The sequence below is a fragment of the Colletotrichum aenigma genome, assembly GCF_013390185.1.
Source record: "Colletotrichum aenigma strain Cg56 chromosome Unknown KSG_Cg56_contig07, whole genome shotgun sequence".
Taxonomy (NCBI): domain Eukaryota; kingdom Fungi; phylum Ascomycota; class Sordariomycetes; order Glomerellales; family Glomerellaceae; genus Colletotrichum; species Colletotrichum aenigma.
In genome coordinates, this window is record NW_023500913.1 from 2,688,193 (window position 1) to 2,711,523 (window position 23,331).

At 57.4% G+C, this 23,331-nt stretch overlaps 8 protein-coding genes across 8 annotated transcripts; 4 read left to right on the forward strand and 4 right to left on the reverse strand.

The window, feature by feature from the left end:
* Nucleotides 1–1,350: 1,350 nt before the first annotated feature.
* CGCA056_v010988 (uncharacterized protein) lies at nucleotides 1,351–2,957 on the forward strand (the record flags this gene model as incomplete). The annotated part of the gene is made up of 4 exons (XM_037326235.1): nucleotides 1,351–1,556; nucleotides 1,607–2,649; nucleotides 2,710–2,780; nucleotides 2,832–2,957. 4 exons carry the CDS (start codon nucleotides 1,351–1,353, stop codon nucleotides 2,955–2,957), a joined length of 1,446 nt encoding a protein of 481 aa, XP_037175135.1.
* A 300-nt stretch (nucleotides 2,958–3,257) lies between these two features.
* CGCA056_v010989 (uncharacterized protein) lies at nucleotides 3,258–4,282 on the reverse strand (the record flags this gene model as incomplete). The annotated part of the gene is made up of 3 exons (XM_037326236.1): nucleotides 3,258–3,262; nucleotides 3,321–3,572; nucleotides 3,625–4,282. 3 exons carry the CDS (start codon nucleotides 4,280–4,282, stop codon nucleotides 3,258–3,260), a joined length of 915 nt encoding a protein of 304 aa, XP_037175570.1.
* A 2,200-nt stretch (nucleotides 4,283–6,482) lies between these two features.
* Nucleotides 6,483–8,035, forward strand: BOA5 (Trans-enoyl reductase BOA5; the record flags this gene model as incomplete). The annotated part of the gene is made up of 2 exons (XM_037326237.1): nucleotides 6,483–6,643; nucleotides 6,706–8,035. The coding sequence occupies 2 exons, from the start codon at nucleotides 6,483–6,485 to the stop codon at nucleotides 8,033–8,035; spliced, it is 1,491 nt and encodes a 496-aa protein (XP_037176073.1).
* A 384-nt stretch (nucleotides 8,036–8,419) lies between these two features.
* CGCA056_v010991 (uncharacterized protein) lies at nucleotides 8,420–9,403 on the forward strand (the record flags this gene model as incomplete). Its single annotated transcript, XM_037326238.1, has 1 exon — nucleotides 8,420–9,403. The coding sequence occupies one exon, from the start codon at nucleotides 8,420–8,422 to the stop codon at nucleotides 9,401–9,403; it is 984 nt and encodes a 327-aa protein (XP_037176074.1).
* A 3,118-nt stretch (nucleotides 9,404–12,521) lies between these two features.
* Nucleotides 12,522–14,399, forward strand: ubp16 (Ubiquitin carboxyl-terminal hydrolase 16; the record flags this gene model as incomplete). Its single annotated transcript, XM_037326239.1, has 1 exon — nucleotides 12,522–14,399. The coding sequence occupies one exon, from the start codon at nucleotides 12,522–12,524 to the stop codon at nucleotides 14,397–14,399; it is 1,878 nt and encodes a 625-aa protein (XP_037176075.1).
* Nucleotides 14,400–15,340: 941 nt separating this feature from the next.
* CGCA056_v010993 (Oxysterol-binding protein-like protein 4) lies at nucleotides 15,341–16,759 on the reverse strand (the record flags this gene model as incomplete). The annotated part of the gene is made up of 3 exons (XM_037326240.1): nucleotides 15,341–16,208; nucleotides 16,281–16,600; nucleotides 16,697–16,759. 3 exons carry the CDS (start codon nucleotides 16,757–16,759, stop codon nucleotides 15,341–15,343), a joined length of 1,251 nt encoding a protein of 416 aa, XP_037176076.1.
* Nucleotides 16,760–18,231: 1,472 nt separating this feature from the next.
* On the reverse strand, nucleotides 18,232–19,696 carry CGCA056_v010994 (uncharacterized protein; the record flags this gene model as incomplete). Its single annotated transcript, XM_037326241.1, has 2 exons — nucleotides 18,232–19,029; nucleotides 19,154–19,696. The coding sequence occupies 2 exons, from the start codon at nucleotides 19,694–19,696 to the stop codon at nucleotides 18,232–18,234; spliced, it is 1,341 nt and encodes a 446-aa protein (XP_037174971.1).
* A 1,597-nt stretch (nucleotides 19,697–21,293) lies between these two features.
* TPO4-0 (Polyamine transporter 4) lies at nucleotides 21,294–23,066 on the reverse strand (the record flags this gene model as incomplete). The annotated part of the gene is made up of 5 exons (XM_037326242.1): nucleotides 21,294–21,433; nucleotides 21,492–22,243; nucleotides 22,289–22,672; nucleotides 22,725–22,942; nucleotides 23,019–23,066. 5 exons carry the CDS (start codon nucleotides 23,064–23,066, stop codon nucleotides 21,294–21,296), a joined length of 1,542 nt encoding a protein of 513 aa, XP_037174972.1.
* Between the last annotated feature and the right edge of the window lie 265 nt (nucleotides 23,067–23,331).

Here is a 23,331-nt window from a genome sequence, read left to right on the forward strand (position 1 = left end):
GCATAGCCGCGCCGTCGAAGGAAGTCATCTCCGACTGGCTGCAAATTACCGTCGGCGGATTCGACAGAAATATGCTCAACACCGTCAGAACGCTTAGGATTCCTGGAGTCGTTCAGTTCTAGCAATTTTTGGCGAGGTCAGATTAGAAACCTCGCCAGCCCCCATGTTAGAGACAGCTAGGGCACAACGACATGGCTGGACACGTCACAGTCCACAGCTCCCCGCGACCCGCCTCTCCGAAAAAGACACGGCCTACATAATCCCGGGTGCCCCGGAGGTGCAGCTCCATCTCACCAGCCGTATCCGGCCTCCAAGTCCGTGCATCATCACCTCAACGGGGCCGAGAAAACCTTCATAAACGCAACTATTCCGATGACGGATGTCTATCCTAAATTCTACTTCCGAAGTCCTCGCTTGACTCGGGAAAATCAGCTATCATTCTGAGAAGGGAAACCGCCGGGAGGTACTTTTGGCGTTTACGCGGAGCTTCGTCACGCTTATGTACAAATTCTCGAAGATCAGTAAATAACGTCCAAGCGAGAATACCGCGACAGCTGAAAACCAAACCTAGAAGGCTTTTTTTACTGTCGATTGCCAAACTCACCCCTCGATCGCCGTTGACAGATTGGTACGGGAGTTTCCATTTCCGACCAGAGCCTCCTCCTCGATGACGACTTGCATCCCGAGCCATCGCCCGCTAGCGCCGGCCTAGCCAGCGACCGGCCGTCCAACCCCCCTGCAATGGGATTCCTCGACCACCGCTTAATCCCAAATAACAAGCCTCCTTCCGTCGAGCGGATCAAGCCCACCGGAATGATCTGGCGCGCTAGAGACACTTATGTGGGAGCTGCTAATCCAACTACAGCTGGCCATTCCCCGTCCAAAAACGCCATGCCAAGAGCGTCCAGCTGTTTCGCTGCTGGACGTCGTCAGTGGCACAATTCAAGCTTCGGGACAGCAGTGCTCAGCTGAACGTGCTTGGCGCTCGAGTCTGCGTGGTCGAGCATGAGGCGTTCCGATGCGATGGCATTCGCGCCTCATCATGATCGCAAATGACGTCCTTCATCACGGCCGTTGGGTATCCGGGGAATGCGATTCAGCAAAATTGGCGCCCGGCAGTGGGTGTGATTTGAGCGAGTATCTGTGCACCGCATGTGGGAGAACAGCTGAGCCTAGTGCCAAGTGACGTTGCTGATCCATGAAGTGGCTTGTGAAGTTCAGGGTCCAGACTCACGGGGTAAACATATATACCGAAGTCGAATCACCTCGAAAAACCTTTCGCTTTTTGTATCTCATCACAACAATCACAACAACTTACACACAAGACATCAAATCAATAACACACTCATCATGGACAAGGCTAAGGCAGCAGTTTCCGAATTCATGTCTGGTGACGGTCACCACAAGACCACTGTCACCCAGAACGCAAGCCAAGCTATCACCGAGGAGCAGGTTCGCCCTCACCAGCACGAGAATGTCACGACAGCAGTCGACAAGGAGGTTCACCAAGACCACCACCATACCCACATTCAGCCCATCAAGCACAAGGAAACCCTGTGAGATCAAATCTGTACCCCACACATGGCATTGACTAATGGGTGCGCAGTCCTGAGCAGCACCATCACAACATGATCCCCACCCAGCACAAGACCTTCCACCACGGCAATGAGAGTGAGACCAGAGACACTCTCAACCGCGAGGCTGCAAAGTTCCACAACACCTCCACTACCCACGAGACCACACACACCACCCACACTGCCCCGGTCGTCACCGGCGAGCGTGTCCACCACCACGTGCACGAGCATATCCAGCCCGTTATCCAGAAGGAGACGATCCAGCCTCACGTCGTGCACACCACCGTGCCCATCCACGAGACTCACCACGCTAAGCCAATCCACCATGGCGCCACCACTCTTCCCGCAATGACTATGGAAGAGTTCAATAAGGGCAAGAACAAGCTTACCGGCACCAACAAGCTGAAGGAGTTTGACGGCTGCCCCGATAAGCACAACAAGGTCTATGAGAGCACCGAGCACACTGGGCTCGCATCGCACCACAACAAGCACGGCCATGACCACCACCACAATGGCGGTAAGGTTGCCGCTGCTGGCGCCGTTGCCGCTGCCGGCGGTGCTGCTGCTCACCACCACCACAACAAGGAGGAGAAGCGTGATGCTACTCACCCTGATGGCCTGAGAGAGCACGGTGTTGATGGTCGCGAGGGTCACCACAACAGCCACAACAAGACCACTGCCGCCGCTGGAGCCGCTGCTGCTGCCGGTGCGGGCGCTGCCGCTCACAAGCACCACAACAACAAGGTCGACAATACAACCACTGGTACCCACGGTATCAACAACAGCAACACTACGTCCAACACGACCAGTTTGCCCAACCGCGGCGTTGGTCAGGGCCAGGGTTTTGAGAATCAGCGAGCTGCCGACAGCGTCACTGCTGCTCAGACCGCCAACTCCAGAGCCAACAACGGCATTGCTGGCAACACCGCTACCAACAACGGCTTGACCAACGATGGCAACGGTTTGACCGGTAACGGCACTACCCGTGACAATGGCCTGTCTAACAATGGGCTGTCCAAGAATGCCGGCACCCATGAGCGTGACAACATCGCCCACGGCCACACCACTGGCTCTGGTAAGAATAGCGGCACCAACACGGTGCAGAGTATCATGCACGGTACTCACACTTCTACAGGCAATGGCAGCAACTACACAACTGGCAATGGTTCCGGCCTTAATGGAACTTCGTCCTTGAACAAGAACGAGGTGAGTTATCATTTTCCCCAAACCCACCTCACTTCAACTAACGTTGTACAGCCTCGCGCTGGTGATCACCACAGTCACACTACTGATGCTTCTTCTGAGAAGAAGGTGTCTCTGGTTGACAAGCTGAACCCGTTCAAGGATGCTGATGGCGATGGCCACAGGGGCATCATGTCCTAAATTTCCTTTTTCTATCTCAATTATCTATAGTATGGACGCAGCCTAAGCATGTATTTAGTTTGCCTAATGAACTTTTATGAACGTTACTATGGCAGTTTTGAAATACTTGATACACAGCTGATACGATTCTTTCTCATTACTACCACTACCCTGACTATTATGACTACTCGCTCGTCTTTACCGGCGTGCTCGGTATCGCTTTCTCCAACCCCAAATCCTCTCGTCTTTTGCTCATTTTTTCGATACTCATCTTGTTCAACTTGATTGGCTTCGCCTTGGTCGTCTTAGCAAGCGCCGCTATTATTCTGCCCCCGGGATTGCACTTCAGGTGCCCATCCAACACCGACGTCTTCTCAGCAATACCTTTAATCGAAGTCGACAACTTGGCAGCGCTTTCACCTTCGTCGACTGTAAGGGTCAAGGTGACCGAACCCCTTGCATTCGCCATCGCCCTCAGTAAGCTGCCAAGGATAACGTCGTTGCAGTTCGACTTTGCGTCCAAGTCGGTTGTTTTCGAGACGCAGCACCCGGGGCCGTGTGCCAGCTCCCTAAGCACAGAGTTGAGGTGTAGCGGCAGAGCCTTGGATATTTCCTGCTGGTGTTTTCGCATGTATCCTGCAAGACATTAAGAATTTCATCTCAGTATCCCCGCCATTTACAAACTTACCGAGCAGCCCTGGCGGCCCAATGGGGTCAAATTCATCCAACACAACTCCGTCATGGGTAATCATTCGCCCCTCTCCATCAAGCGCACAGTTCATCACCAACTCCTTCATCATCTTCCGCTGCAAGTCCACTTGCCCCAGCTCCCAAGCAATATACGCCAACGCAGCCATGTCCCTCCCATCCGTCGTCCCCGCAAAGCTCTCCGCGACCTCCAGCCACGCCGCCGCCCACGGTTTCAACGTCGTAATCATGTCGTACTTGTTCGCGAGCCGGAACACATCATACAACTCCTCCAAGCTCGGCTTGTGCGGCACAAGCGGAAAGTTCGCGTGCACGATGTGCAACAGGATTCCCAGCGCGACGGGGTTGTCCTCCGGCAGACTGACCTGCCACACCCCGAACGCCGGCTTCGACTCCTTGAACGGCCCAAAGAGCATCTTCTTCCACACGGGGCTGGACCTCCTCAGCGCGCTGGCGCATACGCGGAACGAGCGCTCCGCCAGGCCGGTCTGCGCGCCTGCGCGGAGGATAAGGTCGCCATCGGGGTCGACTTGCACTTCATCGTCGGGTGAAGTGACTGCTGTAATTGAGTGCGCGTGCGGGCCGCTTTCTGCGTCTGGCTGAGGTAGGTCTTGTATTACCAAGACGTCGCTGCTCATCGTGTACAAAAGAAAGCATTCAGTCGGGATCGATGTGGTGAAGATTTCCCTGCATGAAGAGTTCGTACGTCATATTGTCTTGAAATTTTGGGGGAGGTTTGCGGTATCCAGTACAGGGCCTTAGGCATTGACTCGAAAAAGTTGGCAAAGTTGGAAGCTTAGGAGTCAGAATAACTTCAAGGATCCAGGGACCATCCTCGGGTGGGTGTAACTATCTTACATAAGCAAGTCCAGCGAACAAGGAATCAACTTAAATGTGACAGAATTGCTGCCGGGGCATCATGGACGATTTTGAAAAAAACGTTGAAAAGAAATGTCTCTGTCTTTGAGTTGAGTGAAGATAAGGTCGGGTGGGGAGGGTTGGTGTGAGTGCATCCCTTAGCCTCATTGGTTGGTCATAAGATTCCATTGTCACTTAAGAGAAGCACAGGCTGTGAAAGTCTGGAAGAGATGATATGACTGTCCTCATCGCCTTCGTCAATCTCATTCTCTTCATCGATCTGTTCCCTCTTGTTTTTCTCTTCGTGCTTATTATTTTTATTGCTTTCCTTCTCGCCATCCTCGTCGTTCTCGTCGTCGTCTTTATTCCTGTCGTTCCAATCGCCAATATTATCCGGCTTGTTCCCGTCCGCCGGGGCAGTGAGGTGTCTTTGAAAATAGAAGAATGAGATGGTTTTCATAAGAATACTGAGTTTGATATGATTCCAAAAACGACCGATCCGCGCGGAAGGTCTCTTTGTAACGAAAGATATCTCGGGAGTCATTAGATTGCATCGGAGTAGCTATATTGAGCCTCGGCTGGGAACTGTATGAAGCCCACCAAAACGCTGGGGCTACGATCCCAGACCAGCTCATCGTAGAGCTTCGTTGAGCCATTAATAATAAATCATCACCCGACGGCCAAGAGAATTGATGACCTACGGATTAACTTAGTCTGACGCGGGGTGGGAGGGGGATTGCTAGTGTTGTTTGGTGAACTCATCACAAAACACCCTCTGCGATGATTTGCTGCTTCAAGAAAAAGTCCCGGAAACAAATCACAAGATTGAGCGGAGGACTTCTCATATTCACGAATAATCCCCGCATCCGAAGATCCAGCAAAATCCGGGGTTTGCTCCATCTCGGCTCCATCGGCGTCCCTGAGCGGGGGGCAGGTCTCACGAATTCGACGTCATCTCCTCCTACAAAATGCCATCCAAACCCTCACCACGAGATGCATCTTAACAGAACAAAATCTCATCTTGCGTGATCGGCCCGTCTCACGGCCCTCAAACAACCGGAAGCGCAGCCGCACCTTGCATTAATTAGCGATGTCTATATCGGCGCGGCACCGCTATCTCGATTGGCACAAATCCTGCGACATGTCGTGACAGGCGCGGAGTGGAGCGGCCGGGCCGGGGGTGGGAGGGCGCATGGCTGTGCAACCACCGTCTTTGAATCTTTGCATCGGTATCAATGGGAAACACCCCGCGAAGATTGTCTCGGCGGGTAGTGCAGGTCCGGGAGTCGCAAAGGGGGCTGCCGCGCTTGGGGTTGCCGAGAATATTCCCGTCCGAGGGTGTTCTTCACCGTCTCCCGGCACGCAATCGAGACCATCCCGCAATATCTGCGGTGTAAAAGGAATGCGCGACCAGCTGATAATCCCGCTCTTAATTTAACCGCCCTCATAGAGTTTCGAGTGGAGGTTTTCGAATGATTTAGTCCAATTCTGTAGCGCTAATGGTCGTTATCGCCGGGAAACCTTGGGGCCAACGAGGGGTGGTAGAATGGCGATGCAGCCATCTTGGAGAAGAATCACGCAATGCGGGACTGCGAGAGCACGTAATACCCCCGACTCCACGAACGCACCCAAATCCCCCTCCAAGGACGATCACTCCGAACGTCGGGCAGAAGGGGGCCTCGAGTAATAGAAAAAAATGATGGCCAAGAGGGGGGCTCTTATCTGTTGCCGAAGAAAACGTTGCCGGCTACGGTTGTGTTGGTATTTCACAAACCCCCTGAGATCAGGCTTGAACTCTTCCTCCCATTTCCTGCAACATCAATACCTACACTGCAGATAATACCGTCCGGAAACGAACTGTTGCCCACGGCGCACACTCGGACTGCATACAGGAGATTTCTTCATCCCATAGCTGGACCAACTCAACTAACCCCCCGATCCCCCCTTCTCGACCAATGATACCCTGAACAAGACGACGCCATGGCAGACATCCCGGATACGCAGACCGTCCTCATCCTCTATGCTTCAAAGCAGCCATACGAGACGGCAGAGGGCTACGCAGTACCCCAGCTCCAAGATGAGAGGGAAGTGTTGGTACAGACGGAGCACATTGGCCTGAACCCAATCGACTGGAAGGCACCGTGAGTCCTCCTCCAGCGATCCCCATGCACCCGCAACAAACACTGACCAACACCAACAACAGAGACTTCAACTTCGCAATCCCCTCTCTCCCCTACATCTCCGGCCGCGAGCTCGTCGGCCGCGTGGTCCGCCGCCACCCCTCCTCGACCTCCCGCCTCCAGCCCGGCGACCGCGTCCTCGTCATCTCCACAGACTACCGCGACCTCCGCAAGGCCGCCTACCAGCAGTACGTCGCCACCGCAGACTTCAACGCCGTCCGCCTGCCCCCGCCCGCCGTCGTGTCCCCCGCCGCCGGCGCCACCCTCGGCGTCGCCTTCGTCGCCGCCGTCCTGTCCCTCGGCGTCTGCATGGGCGTCGACTTCTCCTCCGTCCTCGACGGCCCCGACCTGCTCTCCCTCGTCCGCTCCATCCCGCCGGACGCCCTCCCCGCCGACATCCGCGCAGAGTGCCTCTCCGGCATCCGGGACGGGGAGCGCGCTGTCGCAGGCGACTGGGTCGCCATCTGGGGCGGGTCTTCGACGTCGGCCAACCTCGCCGTGCAGCTCGCGCGGCTGGCGGGACTCAAAGTCGTCACCGTCGTGGACAAGCTGCGCCACGGCCTGCGCCTGTCCAACCACACCGTCCTCCGCCCAGACCTCCTCGTCGACAGCCACGACCCCTCGCGCGCCGTCGACATCATCCGCGCCAACGTCGGCAAGACGCTGCGCTTCGCCCTCGACACCTCCGGCCGCGACTCCGCGACCTCGCTCCTGCGCGCGCTTGCCCCTCAAGACCCGTCCCGGCCGCCTAGTCCGCCGGATACCCCGCGCAACGCGGACCCGTCGCTGAAGCACCTGATCGGGCTCACGGGGCTGCCGAAAGAGGCCGCGCCGGAGGGCGTGACGTACCACACCGTACCCATCAAAGTCTTCCACGAAGTCCCGGCCGTGGGCGAGGCGCTGGTCCTCTGGCTGGAGCGGCTTCTCGCGGCCGGGCTGGTCAGCGCGCCCGAGGTGCTCGGCGTCGAGAGCGGGTTCGAGGGGATCAACCGCGGCCTGGACCGGATGCGGCGCGGCGAGATCCGCGGGGGCAGGATGGTCGTGAGCCTCGGTAACGACGCGGAGACGGGGTTTGCGAGGGAGCCGAGCGCACCGCCGGCGTTGGTGGATTCTCCTGGTGCTGGTGCCGCGGCGTCTTCGCAGTCTTCAAGCCCCGAGTTCACCGCCACCGAGCCCGGTGTGAGAGGTCGGAGCGCGTCGCTGTGGCAGGGTGCGGCGGAGGATGCCGTGCCGAGACACGTGCCCGACGGCGGCATCTCGTCGGAGGAGCACACGGGCACGTCGCCGAGTGCTACTGGGTTCTTGTGGCAGCCGAAGCAGGCTGGGATCGTCGCGGAGAAGCCCCTGTCATAGCGCTGGAGGGTTGATGATGGAACGGTGCAAGGCGGAGATTCAGCGTCAGAGGACGCGGGATAATGAGATCAAAACCTCATGTTCATATGGGTTTACCAAAATTTGATAGAAGTAACGAATGCCGAAGATTCCCTTGTTGTTTGAGAAGAATGATGCAGTAGGCGTGATCGGTGATCGGTGAGACGGGACGGAATTGGATTGGCCGTGGCGGGAAATAGTGGGGCTGCCGAACCCCTCACCGGCCGAGAGGATTGGCACCGCCGTCGTTTCCTTCCCGTTGGCATATCTCTCATCTCATCTAACCCATCCAACTTCGAAATTGCGCAGGAGATCTGTCAGAGACCAATTTTCATCAAACCCTCTTTGAATGAGGCTTACCTCAGGATGCCACCGGTTGCTTCTGAGGTCCAGCGCTTGCCGCCCGAGCTTATCTTACACGTCATCGAGGGCCTCCTCCCAAATGGGAGAGCGATTCTCCCAGCCTCGTCCAGCGCGACAAAGACACTCATATCTTTCACTCTCGTCTCCCGATCAACCCACGAGCTGGCTACCCGGCTACTCCGCGAACGATGCATGCACCTCGACTCTAGCTGGCGTCTCAGCTTGGTGCTCTTGACCATGTCAGCGCCGCGACTTTCGACTCTCCCTTTCGTACTTCCCCTGAAATGCATCACTTCGCTTTACCTCAGCCCTTTTGGCAAGCACCTAGATGATCAGCCCATGGCACTCTGGATTAGAGAGCTACTCTGCGAAGTATGCGGCAGCCTTCGACGGCTTGTAATAGACTGGCCCATGAACACCTTGCCCCCATGGGACGACCATCTCAACGTGATACCAACGTTGGCGGACGGACTCCACAGACTCGCCAAGCTGGAGGAGCTGGTCGTTCTGCGCAATTATCCGTATCTCATCACAAACTGGACGATCTTGAAAAGCCTCAGGCGCGTGGTGCTTTTCGGTGCTCACGTCGACACATTCTTGTTGTGGAGAGACATCTTTAATTGCCGCAGCCTCGACCAAGTTGTGTTTGTTCGGCCAGCCGTCGTTGAGGTTGCATACGTCAAAGAGAAGGCGCAAGACTTTCTATCGGCCGCAACCTCGAAGCGAATCAAGGTCACTCTCGCCAACGTAGAGAACGAAATGCCGGAAGTGGTGACAACGAGGTGGGCCGAGTACGATCCGGAGAACAGGATGACTGTGGAAAAGTACTGCATCCCGACGTCCTTCTACGGTGATGATGACACAAGCACTGTATGTTGCGACTGGGTAAAGGCGGCTGCGCTGAGAGGTTCAATTTGGGATTGGGAGGGCCAGCCCGTGGAAGCCCCGCCTATGGTTATTAGTCCACAACCAAACGGCAGTGATTGAGGCAGCGACATGGACGAAAGCAGTCTCTCGATGAGAAATTGGCTGCTATGCGGCATGGTCACGCAGAATGTGGTAACGCAGATTCTGCTAGCACTGCTTTCACAACTGCTGTCCGGCAGGTCTTGCAAGGGATTCCCGAGTCAAAATGTCTCGTGTGTAATACTCGGGAGGCGAAATCTGGGGTCCAGGATCCGGGGTAGATCCCAACGGTCCCCGATGCAGGATAGATGCCAAGACGGCGGGGACGATGGGCAGACTGCACGTCAAAGCATTCGCGGTTTCGTTGATTTTGGGGTGTGGTAAGCCTCTGCATCGCCATGATGGGAGCTCGCTTTCGGGCAACTTGTCCAGCCGACAGCGCCACGTTATTACGCAGCGTCAATCACAGGGAGACTTACGGCGCCGACGCGCGGTCAAGTCTCTGTCGGCGCCATCGGCTACAGCATGTCAAACCCCGCGCCGGCCGTTTCCATCTCGACGGCGGTGGGCGGCAGAAGCGCGGGCGCAAGACGAGCGCGCAGCGGGGCGGGAAGACGGGACGCTGCGATATCTCAGACAAGCGATGGCCAGTCTGTCAGTGCGACCAACAAGCCTTTCGAGCAAAGTCAATCCCAGCGAGTCGAGACGGGGAAGGTCTGTTCGCGAGAGGTGGTAATGCGGGGATCCGAGACATGCGGTGCTAGGTATCTCAGACAGCATGCAATTGAGGGCTAATCCGCCCGGATTTCAGTCCGCGGGCTTTCCTCGCCGATGAGTCCTAACATTTGGACGAGAGCATTAGTGACCGTACGATGGCTCGGACAGATCGGATGCAAGCTCTTGGGGGCAGCTGCAGGCAGCATCGGCAGAACGAGTCCGGGATATTGACAAACGAACGAGTCGACTGTGGGTGGTCAGCTGGGTGAGTGGTGAGGTACTTGCTGCGGTGCTTGCGGGTGACGTTGCATTGGATAGTTTTGCTTCTCCAACCCCCCACGTCGCAGGGCAGGGAGAGACGGAGCGTCGGTCCCCAATCAGGTGGCTTGGAGGGTGTCAATCAGTGCGATTGATGTGTCGCCCTGCAGCAAAGACAAGAGCTTCTGGGCGGCGGTTGGTCGCATAGAGAGGGCGAAATGCGGGAAGATCAGGGCGGACAGGATCGGGCGACGTGGGGCCGGGTGCGCATGAGGGCTTCCAGAACATGTCGTAGAACATTTCCGACGGCGGTAGTAGAGCACACAGATGGTACGGTATGCCAGTGCAGCCATGTGAGCGGCTCTGCGATCGGTGTGGTCAGGCGGCGGTGTCTGTGGTGGAGGAGGATGATGTTGGATGGAGAATGATGTGCAGGTGGACGCATCCAAGCACCGTTTAGCGACATGGGGCACGACGGTGAGGCGGCGGTTAAGGCAAGCGTCCGTTGTGTAAAGAGGCGGAGGAGGCACGCGTGGACGGCTAAAAGGGTCAATTGGAAGTCGTCCAGTAAGGTACCACCTTAAGTACCGTTGATGGAGTCAGGTTCCTTCCCGCCAGTCAGTCAAGCAAGTCGGATCAACGGTGGCCGAGAGGGCCGAGCGGGCGGTGCCGGGACCAGAGGCTGCACCTGCGTTCTTCTTATTCAATGCAGTCCTATGTGAAGGGCAAGAGGCGCATCTTCAGCACCTGCCCAATCGATGGCCGCAGGGCAAGAGGTTCCACTAGTGGCGAGCGGGCCGTCGACGGAGGCCGAACGGAAGGCTGGAAGAAGGAAGCAACGTGAGAGGCGGAAGGAACGATCGAACGAACGACAGAAGGAACGGTTCAGCGCTAAGTGCAATGGGAAACGGTGACGGTGAGTACCTTAGGTGGGGCCACAGCCGCCAAAGGCACCAACACCGACGGGAAGGAAGGAAGCACTGGATGGATGACCTTCGTGCCTTCCTGTTATCGTTCCTTCCTTCTCTCCAGTGCCTTCAAAATGGAAGTCAGTAGCAAGAGTCAACTCACCCACCCACTTTCCCATCCGAGTCCCGATGACATGACACGATCTGACATGGCAAGAGACAGACACCTCGGCGTTAAGTGCAATTCAGCAGTAAATCAGCAGGAGTGATGCCTGCTTCCTCCGAGAGACCACCTCATTCAACAGGTAGGTCAAAGGCGAATGACCAAAGACCTTAGATAGTCCAACGGCCAGAGCCTAGAGAGAAACCCACCCATCCATCCACATTCCGCCTTGCCAGTGTCATCCCCGCAACTTGTGCACGCCGTATCGACCTTCATTTTCTCTTCCTTATGCTTCAACTGACTGACTCTCGAATCCTCCAATCCCCGATCCCCGACCCCCGAACTGTCTCTGCTTCCACCGACGACCCCCCCCCCGTCAAGTCAACTGTCTCTCCCCCGACTCGTCTCGGGGGTATTCGTAAACCAAACCCCATTCTTTGGCCATTCCTTGCCCGTCCCATCCCACCGTCCCAATTTCTCCATTTTACCCCGTTTTTCGCTTTGCTTCGTACCTTAGGTGGTCCCCGTAGCGTCCACCCTGCAACTACCTTCGCCGTCCCTAGGTACTGCTGCTGCTGCTGCTGCACACTCGACGCACTCCCAGGCCAAGCGACCCCCCCGTCCACCCATTCCAGTTACCTGGAGTTCCATCGCAGACCCTCTTTCCCAGTCCACCGTCTCCAGTACTCCAGTTTCTCTCCAGCTGGACACTCTCGCCTCAACTCTGTCTCTCTCTCGCTTCGTCACCGTCTCCTCTTCCTCCCTTCTACCCGTCTGCACCAAGCTGGACCGCCAGTCCTCTCCCTCCAGCATACACCTCACCATCGGTTGACTCGCAACTTTTTCTACTCTGGACACAAGACAATGTCGAATCTCGATATCCTTACTAGCCCCGTTTCCTCGTCGTTATGAGATCGCGTTTTCTTTGGTTTCACGGAGCATAGGTAAGATTGACTTTGCTCCTCTCCCGTCCCGCAGCCCCGATGGATGTGCAACCCGCCTGGTTCCAGCCGTCGACCAGGTCTTTTTTGCCAATTGTAATGTGCTTATTCTTCCATAGGCGTTGCAACATCCCGATCCTCGCGCCCTCCCGCGCACCACCTCCGAATCCCGTCCCGTCCCTACTCGCATCCCGAACATCCCGACCCTAGAAATGCCCGACAAAAACCTCACCACGATTTCCTACGCCGCTGGCGCATCTCTCGCCGCAATCGCCCTCGTCTACGTGTTTGCGCCCACTTTCACGATCGACGAGACCAGTACATCGTCTTCCCGAAGAAAGGGCGTCGTGGGTCTGCGCAATGCAGCCAACGACTGCTTCATAAACTCGACCCTGCAGGCCCTCGCCGGCCTCGGCGAGCTGCGCATATACCTCATTCGCGAGACGCATCGCAGGAATATCGACGATGATGGCGTGTACTCCCAATTGGTCCAGCCGCCAGGCAAGACTTACCCAGACTGGAAGATTGAGGGCATGCAGCGCGGTCTGGTCACCAAGGGCCTCAAGGACATGCTCGACTCCCTGAACGAAAGGCCAATATACAAGAAGTCCATCTCGGCCATCGATTTTGTCAGGGTTCTAGAGCAGGCGTTCCGGCAGCGCATTTCAAGACAGCAGCAGGATGCGCAGGAGTTTCTCCAAATTGTTGCCGAGAGACTCAAGGAGGAATACCACGCAGGCGAGAGGGCCCGCGCACATGCGCAGCTAGCCGCCTCTCGAGCGGCCTCGGCTGGGGCTTCGGTCAATGGCGAGGCCGTCCAAGAGAAACTCGAAAATCTCAACCTTACGAACGGTCACGTCGACGGATCTTCCTCCGATCTTCCGACGCCGACCGTACCCAAGATTCAGACGAATGGAGTCCACATTTCCGCCGACGAAGACGAGGGTTTCCCCATGGAAGGAAGATACGAGTCGCAATCCGAGTGTCAGACCTGCGGCTACAAGACGAAGCCGAGGGAAGAGACGTTCTACATGCTGACCCTGAACGTCCCCCAGACCAGCTCTACCACGCTGAGCTCATGTTTCGACGAGATTTTTAAGACGGAGATGATTGACGATTTCAAGTGCGAGAGGTGCAGGTTGATTCACGGTGAAGAGTCGCTGAAGAAAGACCTGGCAAAGGCACAGACCGACAGCGAAAAGCAAGCGTTGGAAGAAGCAATTCGGAAATTGCGCTTCGCAATCGACGTCGATCCCGAACATGTACCCGAGGACATTCTCTTGCCCGACATTAGCACGGCACCAAAGCGCAAAATCGCACGCTCGACTCGCCTTACATCTTTCCCCCGCATTCTGGCCGTGCATCTCTCACGTTCAATCTACGAGCAAACCTCGACCAAGAACTCGGCCAAAGTCGCATTTCCCGAACGTCTGCCGTTGGGTGGTCTCCGCGACCGCAGAAACTACAAATTGCTTGGCCTTGTGACACATAAGGGCAGCCACCACAGCGGACACTACGAGTCTTTCCGGCGGCAAAACACCTACGCGCCCTATTCGAACCAGAACACGTTCCAGCCCTCGGGCATTTACAGCAAGACAGCCAGTCCCGCCGCCACACCACAGCCATCTACACCGCAACTCGGTGCAAGCCCAGCCGTGTCGACGCCCGATCTGCTCACCCCGAGCTCCGAAACGAACTCAACACCGCCATCTTTGTCTTCCTCCGACGGCTCGCCGAGGGAGCGCACCAAGAAGCGCATCAGCCCCACATCCGCGCCGCGGGACAAGCAGAGGGAACCCGACTCGGGCAGCATCAGATCCGTAAAGTCCATCACAGCTTCCGCTAAGAGTACCGTCTCCAAGATCTCCCAGCGTGTCAGCGGCAACAGCACGCCGAGCACCAGCCCGCCGCGCTCCACGCCCATGGCCGTTGCGCCCCGCCCGCCCGTACATAGGCGAAAGAAGCAACCCACCGACCGCTGGTGGCGCATCAGCGACGAGAAGGTCCGCGAGGCCAAGACGAGCGAGGTTCTCGACCTCCGCCGCGAGGTCTACCTGCTCTTCTACGAGCTCGAGAGGGACAGCCCGTAGAGCGAGGCTGGTGACGTCCCAGTGCCGCTGCCCCGACGTGGGATGTTGCCACCCGAGTACGATCCGCTTCGGCACTACACGACCATCACATCGAGACGAGTCACCTTTTGGCGGTGAAACCGCGCACACAACGCCTTCACCCGAACATACGTATCGCAATTGGACATAGGCCGCAAAGCAAGAGAGGGACAAACAAAAAAGTGCATTGGTTGGCGTATCGTCATTTCTAGCATTTATAGTTTGGGTATCCGTTGGAATCCATGCATTGGGGAAGTAGACGTGTTGGCTTTTTCTTTTATGGAAGAGATGAGGGATTTGGGGCCAGTAGAAGTGATAGCGGGGAATATGAGAGATGGTAGAGATTAACTGCGCAATGCAGACAGACATACATGGTAGGAAACATCGATGTTGAATACATGAAGTATATCGAGAACATCTCCATCAGCACTATGTTTATACCGAGAGCCACAATGCACAAGAATGACCCAACGTGAACTCAGAGACACTCTGCATAGGCATTCGTTTATCGCGCTTAACAAGGCCGCCGTGGTGGTCCGAAGTTGAGATGGTGTCAGATATCAGATTAAGAGACGACGATCCCCAAGGATGAAGGTGGAAACGCTCCCCAAGCCCATGCTACGTCAATGATCTGCATCTACACCGATAACAACCCATCCATGATAATGATAACAACCCATCCATGATAATGAAAACAAGTCATTCCAGAAGAACTTTGTTGGCGCGAAAGATCAGCGAAAAAAAGGGTACATGTTCGATTAGTACTACCGTTCGTACACGGTCAACTCCAAAGCGCCAACATGCTAGCTCTACAGTGGTTCATTCCCTCCACCCAGCGCGCGCTCCCGTCCATCCCTCCTGGTTTCCCGTCATTTTATAATGTGTTCATCCTCTCATTAGATTAATCCCAGTTTTCCTTCTGCTTACTGCCCGAGGATCTCTCCGGCCATCTTGGCCTGGTCCTCCGAGCTCAACGGCGCCTGGCTGCGCACCTTGTCCGCCTTCTCGGCGTCGAAGCGCCACAGCCCGCCCGTCTTGTCGGCGTCTCCGCTGAGCGGCAGGCCGACGTTGGGGCCGAGGGTCTCGAGGACAGAGTCTGTGGTGGCCTGGCGGTCGGTGAAGTACCGCCTCTCCCAGGCGCGGCCTTCGGCTTTCTCCTTTGCGCGGAGCTCGCGCTGGGCCTTTTCGATGGCGGACTTCTCGCGCGAGACGGCGTCCATGTCGCCCTTTGCGATGCCCTCGGCGACGCCCTTCCAGGCGCGGCGGGACTCGAGGGGGTGCTGCTTGTCGAGCGGGGCGACGACGAGCTTGGAGGTGGGGTGCTCGGCGGCGTCGTAGGTCTCGAGGAGGGTCTTTGAGGAGTTGTGCTTGGCGGAGCCCTGGTGGACCTCGAAGGACTTTGTCCAGACGCCGGTGATGTTGTAGGCGACGTCCTTCTCCTTGCCGGTGGGGTAGACGGAGGCGATGACGGAGTTCTTCTTGCCCGAGAGCCAGCCCTTGCCCGAGTAGTCGATCTTGGAGGTGAAGCCGGTGGAGGAGGTGATGAAGGAGGTGCCCTCGAGCTCGATGAAGGGGGCGCCGAAGATGAGGCCCTCGATGTGCAGGGCAGGGAGGGTGATGAGGTAGGTTTCCTTCTTGCCTTCTTCGGGGGAGGGGACGGTCAGGACGGCGTGGCCGATCTGCTTGATGTTGATTGTGCGGGAGAAGGTTGCCTTTTGGGCGTTGTAGCCCTCGAGGTGGACGCCGGTTGGGAGGTTTGTGATGGAGTAGGCTGTTGCTGGCGGGTGGTGGCTGTGGGCGGGGGTTCTTGGTTAACAATGCCTGTCTTGTGTGCGGGATGAGTATACGGAGTATGTGTCTTACCTAACCTGCTCGCTGATGAGCTCCGTGGTGCCGGCCTCGTCCTCCCATTTTCCGAGGAAGAGCTCGCCGAGGAAGGGGTTGAGGGGCTTCTTTTCGTTGCCGTACTGCTCGGAGCGGGAGGCGTACTGCTGCTTGAGGGTGGTGATGAACCACTTGGTGACGAGCAGGGCGCGCTTGGCGGCGTCGGGCTCCTTCGCGGGGGCGGCGAAGATGGAGGGGTGCTCGCACCAGTAGGAGGAGAACTCTGTCAATGAGGTGGAGGAGAGGATGAAGGGCGGCGCGGTCAGGGAGGAGAGGTCGCCGTTGAAGGAGGCGATGGACTGGGAGAGAGGCAGCAAGTCAGTTTCTTGTTGCGATGTTCAGGGTTGAGGGCGTCATCGGAGGTAGGTAGAGATACCGGGGAAAGACGTCCGTACCTTGAGGAAAGCTCCCCAGCTGCCCTGGTTGGCCTGGGCTTGAGCCTGTGTTGAGGTGGCCATTGTGCGGATGGGAGATGTGTTTGGCGGGTTGTCTATGTGTGGCTTTCGCGATGTTTCGGCCGTGGAGGACGTCGTCAAGTCGCAAAAGGGGTGTGTCTCTTGGGTTGTACGGGGAGGTAGGTAGGTAGGTAGGTACAATGGGCAGTCGGAGGTACGAATACGCACGAGGGTTGGCGGGGTGTCGCTGTGCCGTCTTTGTCTTGTGTCTTTATGGGGAACCAGCAGCCAAAGTGGGATGTTGCAGGGCCCGGCGTTGGTTTAGCTGCTGCTTGTGCTGCTGCTGGGAAACTTTTGGCGGGGCCTTTGCCTCAACGGGGCAGGGGTCGGAGCTGCTTTTTCAGCGCTGCTGGGGGGCGGCCGGATGGTGGGACCTTGGGGCGGTAGGGAAGGTCTTGCAGTGGGTGGTGGTACGGTACCTTACGTACTGCCGAGAATCGTGAGAAATTGGGGGTACCTGATCCGCTTGTTGACGGGGCGATGGGTGATGAAGGTGGTGCGTTTCGTGGGATGCTTTTTCTAAGAGGATCTCTGGTCGTTGGGAAATTCTACCGCAACAATGAAGCCAAGCAATTGAGGAAATTAGGAAGCCAAAGGGCACCTGAAGAGAATTAATTAGAGGCCGTTGGAGACAGGCGATGGAGGGGGGCGCGGGCTGGACTCGTCGACGTTGACGTCAAGCAATGCGCACCAATGCGTCTTTCAATCCCAAAGGGGCGGAAAAGGCACAGCGAAAGGGTTGGGTGGGCAGGGGACGGGCGGCGGTGGCTGTGCGGCGTGTGTGCAACTACGACCACTGACGGAGAGACGTCATCGTCATTGACGGCGCCATCGGACGGGCCGCTTTGTCAGCCACTCTTTTGGCGGATTATCGGATTATCGGAGCTGAGCCACGGCCAATGTGGCTGGTGGGCATCCATCCATCGCATGAGTAGCTTCCGTTTCAAGCTTCAGACGACGGACGGACGGCCCAGCGGGACGAAAGACCTTACTGCGCAGAGACATGTGGGGAGCATGGTCCTCGAACGGGCCCGAGCTGCACCCCGCTCCGGCGTCGGTAGGATGCGATGCGACGGGGAAGGAAGCTCGGTCTCGGGTCTGCGATGCCCCATGGGGAAGATGCGGACTTGTAAGCTTCAGATATACGACGTATGCGTGCGCACCGGCAATGGCGGACTTTTGGTTTTCTCCAGTCTCTGGTTGATGGAACTTCGCCCGGGTTGAATGTGAAATGTGTCTTTTTCGATGCTGTGCAGCTGTCAGCATCATACCTCCGAGAGGAAGGTGCCGGTGATTGGATCAGGGTCACGCTGGACGGAGTGCTCGGAACTGAACCACTTCAAGACATTGTGTGAGTGCGACGTGATCCATTCAACTAGACGACATCGCATCGTATTCTTGAAAACTGCAAAGGGCATCTACGCTTGTGTATCCCGGGTATCGTCACCATCCATCCATTTTTCCGAATCCCATCCTCAGCATGTCTCTTGTAACCTGCCAACCTCCTCACGGTTGATCCCCGAATAATGCCCCGTACTCTTCTCCCCGATAATCATCCACGGGCTCGTCCGACACTCCCTGCTACTCTCAACCCACGTCCACGCAAGACACTTCTTCTTCAGCCCCTCGCAAACCTCCAGACACGCCTCCGCATTATCCACCCCGCCAACCACATTCGACCTCTCGTCCGTCCTGCCCACATAATCCCTCCCCGGCCGCACCGGACCGCTCCGAAACTCCTCCACCGACGGCGCGCCGTAAATCTCCCACAGCTGGCCCCAAAACACCGGGCTCTTGAAATCCCTAAACGCGCCCCCGACGCGCCGCATCTCCGCCGGGTCCGCCACGCCGTGGAACGACACCAGCGGCGAGCAGAACCGGTCCCCCATGATCTTGGAGATGCCCGGCCGCTCCCCGTTGAAGAAGTGGCTGTACCGCTCGTCGAGGTACACGCCCACCTTCTGGAACGCCGTCGCGATCAGCCTGTCGCCCCAGGTTTCCGTCAGCGAGCTCTCCTGCGCGGCGGCGACCACGTCCCGCCGCGAGAGTAGCTTAGCGGCGGCCTCGTGCGAGATGACCACCGACGAGCCGCCGTGCGCGAAGCGCCCGCGGAAGTCGCCCACCGCGTTGCCAATGTACTGAGCCGTGTCGGGGTCCCAGTGCGCGAGCAGCAGCCGCAGCGAGGACTGGACGAGGTACGTGTCGTCGTCGAGGATGACGTACCACTTCTTGCGCGGGAGGTTGTCGTAGACGAACTCCAGACCCCAGATGAACTGTTTGATAAGTGTCAGTCTGGGTGTGCAGCGGTTTATTAGTGCAGCCATTCAGAGGGAGGGGGGAGAGGATGACTGCGTGAACACGCGGGGCAGGACGATAACAACGCTTGTGAGTACCTACCTTTAGCGCATCTAGATCCCACCCGAAACTCTGGCCAATTTCCGTCGCCCGCTGGTCGTCGCCCTTTTCGATGGCGGCCCGGAGGGCGATGTATTCCTGGAATTTAGGCGCGTCGTGGTGTTTCCGCATCTCGGGCATCGCCATGACCCCGCCGACGGCATCGTGCACCTCCACCCCGGCGTGCGTCCCGTTCCCGCGCGGGGTCCAGTCGCCGACGACGACAAAGGCGTCCGCGTCTGCTGCGCTCAGCTCGAAGCCCTCGAGCTGGGCGGCCAGGCGGTGGCGCGTGCCGTAGCCGGTCTTGATGAGCAGGCCGACGTCCGTCCGGAAGTCGATTGGGTATCTCGCGGGCGAGTACAGCCAGGCGTCCTTTTTGAGGCCGTCGCCGCGCCACCAGTTGCTGAGGCCCGAGACGTTGAAGCGCAGCGCGAGGACGAGCGGGTTGTCGTAGGGCAGGACCAGGAAGAGGAGGGCGTTGCCGATGAGGAGGGCGAAGAATAGGAGGATGACAAGACGGCGGAGGCGTAGTGAGGGGAGAATCATTGCTGATGCGGGCCGTTATTAGCGGCGCCGCGGCGAGGGAGGAGCAGGTGGTGGTGTGGCGAAAGTGTCATGAGCTGGTTGCTTTCGTACCCCGCGGGCCGTGATGAAAGATGTGATCGCACGAGCGTATGGTCAGGCTTTTGAGTTGCATGCAGACAAGAAGCAGCTCTCGACAGACGGCAATCAGGAAATAATCGCTTCGTTCATGGGGTCCTCAGTCGGGTTGGCGAGAGATATGTGCAGCGAGGGAGGAATCGTGACGTAAGCCCAAGCGCGAGTGTCTCCGCGGAGAACGGACGAGATGTACTGTCTGGCGCGGCAACAGCGCTCTTTATCGCGTGGACAGGTTGACAGATGAAGCTACGAAGCCATCACGAAGCTGAAGAGACACTTCATCATCATAGGTTAGTGTTGCAGTGAGGAAAGACGAGAGCCAAGGTGGGCGAGAAATTGCGCGGGCCACGGACACGTCTCACCATCGAGCCGCTTCAGACGAAGACCGCACCGAAAAAGCAAAAAGAAACAAACGATAAGAGCGATTGGAGAACGCCGCGGCGCCAAGGCCCTCTTCCCAAGGGCCACGCCACATACGCAGCACCTTCAGGTGAGAGTGAAGCGGCAACAAGACGGCTCTTGCGGCAATGTGCATGGCGTTCCGTAATTGCCCACTCGTGCCACTGTCGGGCTCCCACGCGCCGTCTTCAAGTGTATTCCTGCAGCGGCATCCCTCATTCGGAATAGCAGACAGGAAAGAAGAGAGGGAGGGGGAAGGAAAAAAAAAAAAAAAAAAAAAAAAAAAAAGGAAAGACCAAGACTTGTCACACCACCTGTGTGCCGCGCCGCTGCCGTGCCACTAAACCACTCGTCTGAGTCTCCCCCTCAAGCTTCGCTCTTGGCTGCAATTACAGCTGCTGGATGCCCAGAAACCGCCAACCTTCGACAGCGACACAGCCTCCGCCGAGCCAAAATGCGCGTCTCACGTCTCATATTGCGCTCGTTCTTGCGAAAAAAAAAAAAAAAAAAAAAAAAAAAAAGCCAAAACGAGGATACTTAGTACGAACCCCTCTGAGTTTTCAAAGGGAAAACGGCCCTTAAAACAACCCCTCACGCCGGCTTGGCGAACCCTTGCCATTGAGGTTCCTACAGCTCGATGTTCCTGGCCCATGTCCAATTTGGGGGGGCCATTGGTCTCCGCACCCCATGTTCGGGAGCGATCCAGTTACATCGGCTGCTAGCGATTGCTTCCCCGGGTGATGTTGTTTTCCCCCGGCTGAGAACTGTCGCTCTGCGCCACGGATCCGTGACATCGGGGCCGGCTGTCCGTCTTTTGGCAGGTTGACATATCATACCGCAGTAGTGTAGTATCATGTCACGCACCATCCTAAAGGCTGAGAATCGTTTCTTTTCTTCTGTTTCGCTCTGTATTTGGTCGCTTTCATCCAGGGTCTAGATGAGAGGGCGTCCCGAGTCCGTGTCACCGCGCTCATGGGTGGCCTGCTAGCGCCCGCTGCCACTCTTGAAGAGAAGCCGCCGTCAATATCACCCATCGTCAAGGATCACCCTTCCCAGCTCCCCCAACACCATCAAAACCACCTCGTCACGTCTTGACCGTGTCGAACTTGCTCTTTTGCCTAATGAACCGTCCCCACCTGAAAAACGCCCACGGCACCGGCATCAATGCCAGCGCGATGAAGCCAAGCAAGCTGCTCGCCCAGCCGACGCCCAGATTACGGTACACTGCCGCGGTCAGCCTTCAATGACTCGGTCAAAAACGGGGGTCGAGGGGTTCACGTACTCTGGACGACAAATAACGGGAACGCGCCAGCAAGCAGATACCGCGCCAAGCTATTCGCACTCGTCGCGCTCGCAATCGTCGTCCCGCGATACACGTCCACGAGGTACTGTATCGTGCTCACAAACAGGCAAATGTTCCCCCACGCAAACGGCATGATGGCCACCACGGGGCTCGCCCACGACACGTCCGCCTGCGCCGTCCACCCGAACCAGAACAGCCCCAGCGGCATGCCGAGACTGCCTATCATGGCCGGGTAGAGGCGGTACTCGGGCGGCGTGCGGTGCGGCGGGTGCTTCTTCGTCTGCGGGAGGTACAGCAGGGCGTTACACAGGAGCACGGTCGCGGCGCCGAGGACACAGCCCACGGCGATCGAAATGAAGACGAGCCCCGCCTGCTCTACGCTGAAGCCGTACACCGTCTCGAAGACGTACGGCAGCGCGGCGAAGAAGGAGAAGAGCGTCGCGAACTCGCAGGCGACGTAGAGGCACACGAAGGAGACGATGGGCTCGGTGAGCATCATGCGCACGGGGCGGGTCAGGGATGTGGTCGCGAAAGCTTTGATGCGCCCGAGTGCGGGTTTACGGGGTTCGGTTGGGAGGTTGAGGTGTCTCTGCCGCCGGGGCTTGAGGACGGAGTGGTAGGTTTCGCGCGCGAAGAGGGTGGTGAGCATGGAGGTGATGATGAAGAAAAGGAGCGTCCATTGCGTCCAGCGCCAGCCTTTGCGGGTCACTACGAAGGAGCCTATGACGGGTCTGTGGAGGGTTAGTCGAGCAGCTTTCAAAGTGAAGGTGCCTTACCCGAGACCTGGGCCCAGGAACGGCATCAGGATGTAGATGGTCGACGGCAACGCGCGCTGCGACGGCCGGAATGTTTCGTTGATCGTACCGGACCCGATGGCCAGACTGGGGGACAGGCAGAAACCTGCAAGAAAGCGCAAGATGCAGATACCGGGGAAGCTGTGGCAGAAGCCGACGCCCAAGGTGAAGAGCCCACCGAGAGGGAGGGTGAGGAGGTAGACTGGGTATCGTCCCACCGTCTCCGAGAGAGGGCCGCCGACGACGGGGCCCAACCCAAGGGCGAAGACGTATAGCGATAGCGGCAGGACCGCCTGTGTTGTGGTGACTCCGAATTCCTCGACTAGCTGGGTGTCGGCTGGACTGATGATGGAGGTCCCCACGGAGCTGTACGGGGTATCAGTGCTGTGAATCTCTGAGAAGGCAACTCCGGGCTCACGCTGTGAATGCTGCCGCTGCAAGCATTACGATCTGCCGTACCTTGAGCCGCAATGGCCAGTTGTAGGGGTTACTCGGGTCGTCGTCCCATTTCCACTCCTTCTTTCCGTCAGTTTGGCTGCTTGGGTCATTAGAGGTCTCTGCGCGGCCGTCTGCTGGTCTCTCAGCCTTCTCGGGGTCATGTGCAATATCATCTTGGCTTGCGGTCGGTGTGGTCTCCTTTCGAAGTGACCTAGATTCTGTAGAGGACACCATCTGGTCTCGTCGCAATGTCCAAGTCGTAGCATTTACTTACAGAGAAGCAGACCAGCTCGACACGTCGTAGAAGTGAGCCGTCGGCCATTATATGCCAGTGACAACAAAGATGCACCATTAGCGCCGTTTGGATGCAATGATTCATATCTCCAACACCGTCAACACTACGGCAGCACTAGCGGCGGGTGCAATCTTGAGCTTGTGCCGGGAATGGGAGATCCTTCCCGCCATCGAGGTAGATCTCCCACGGACCAATGCGCCGACATCTAGACAATCGGTCACACGGCTAACGATAACGCACCGCCAACTACGTCAGTCGGGATAATTCGAAGATGTCTTGCATGCGCGACGGG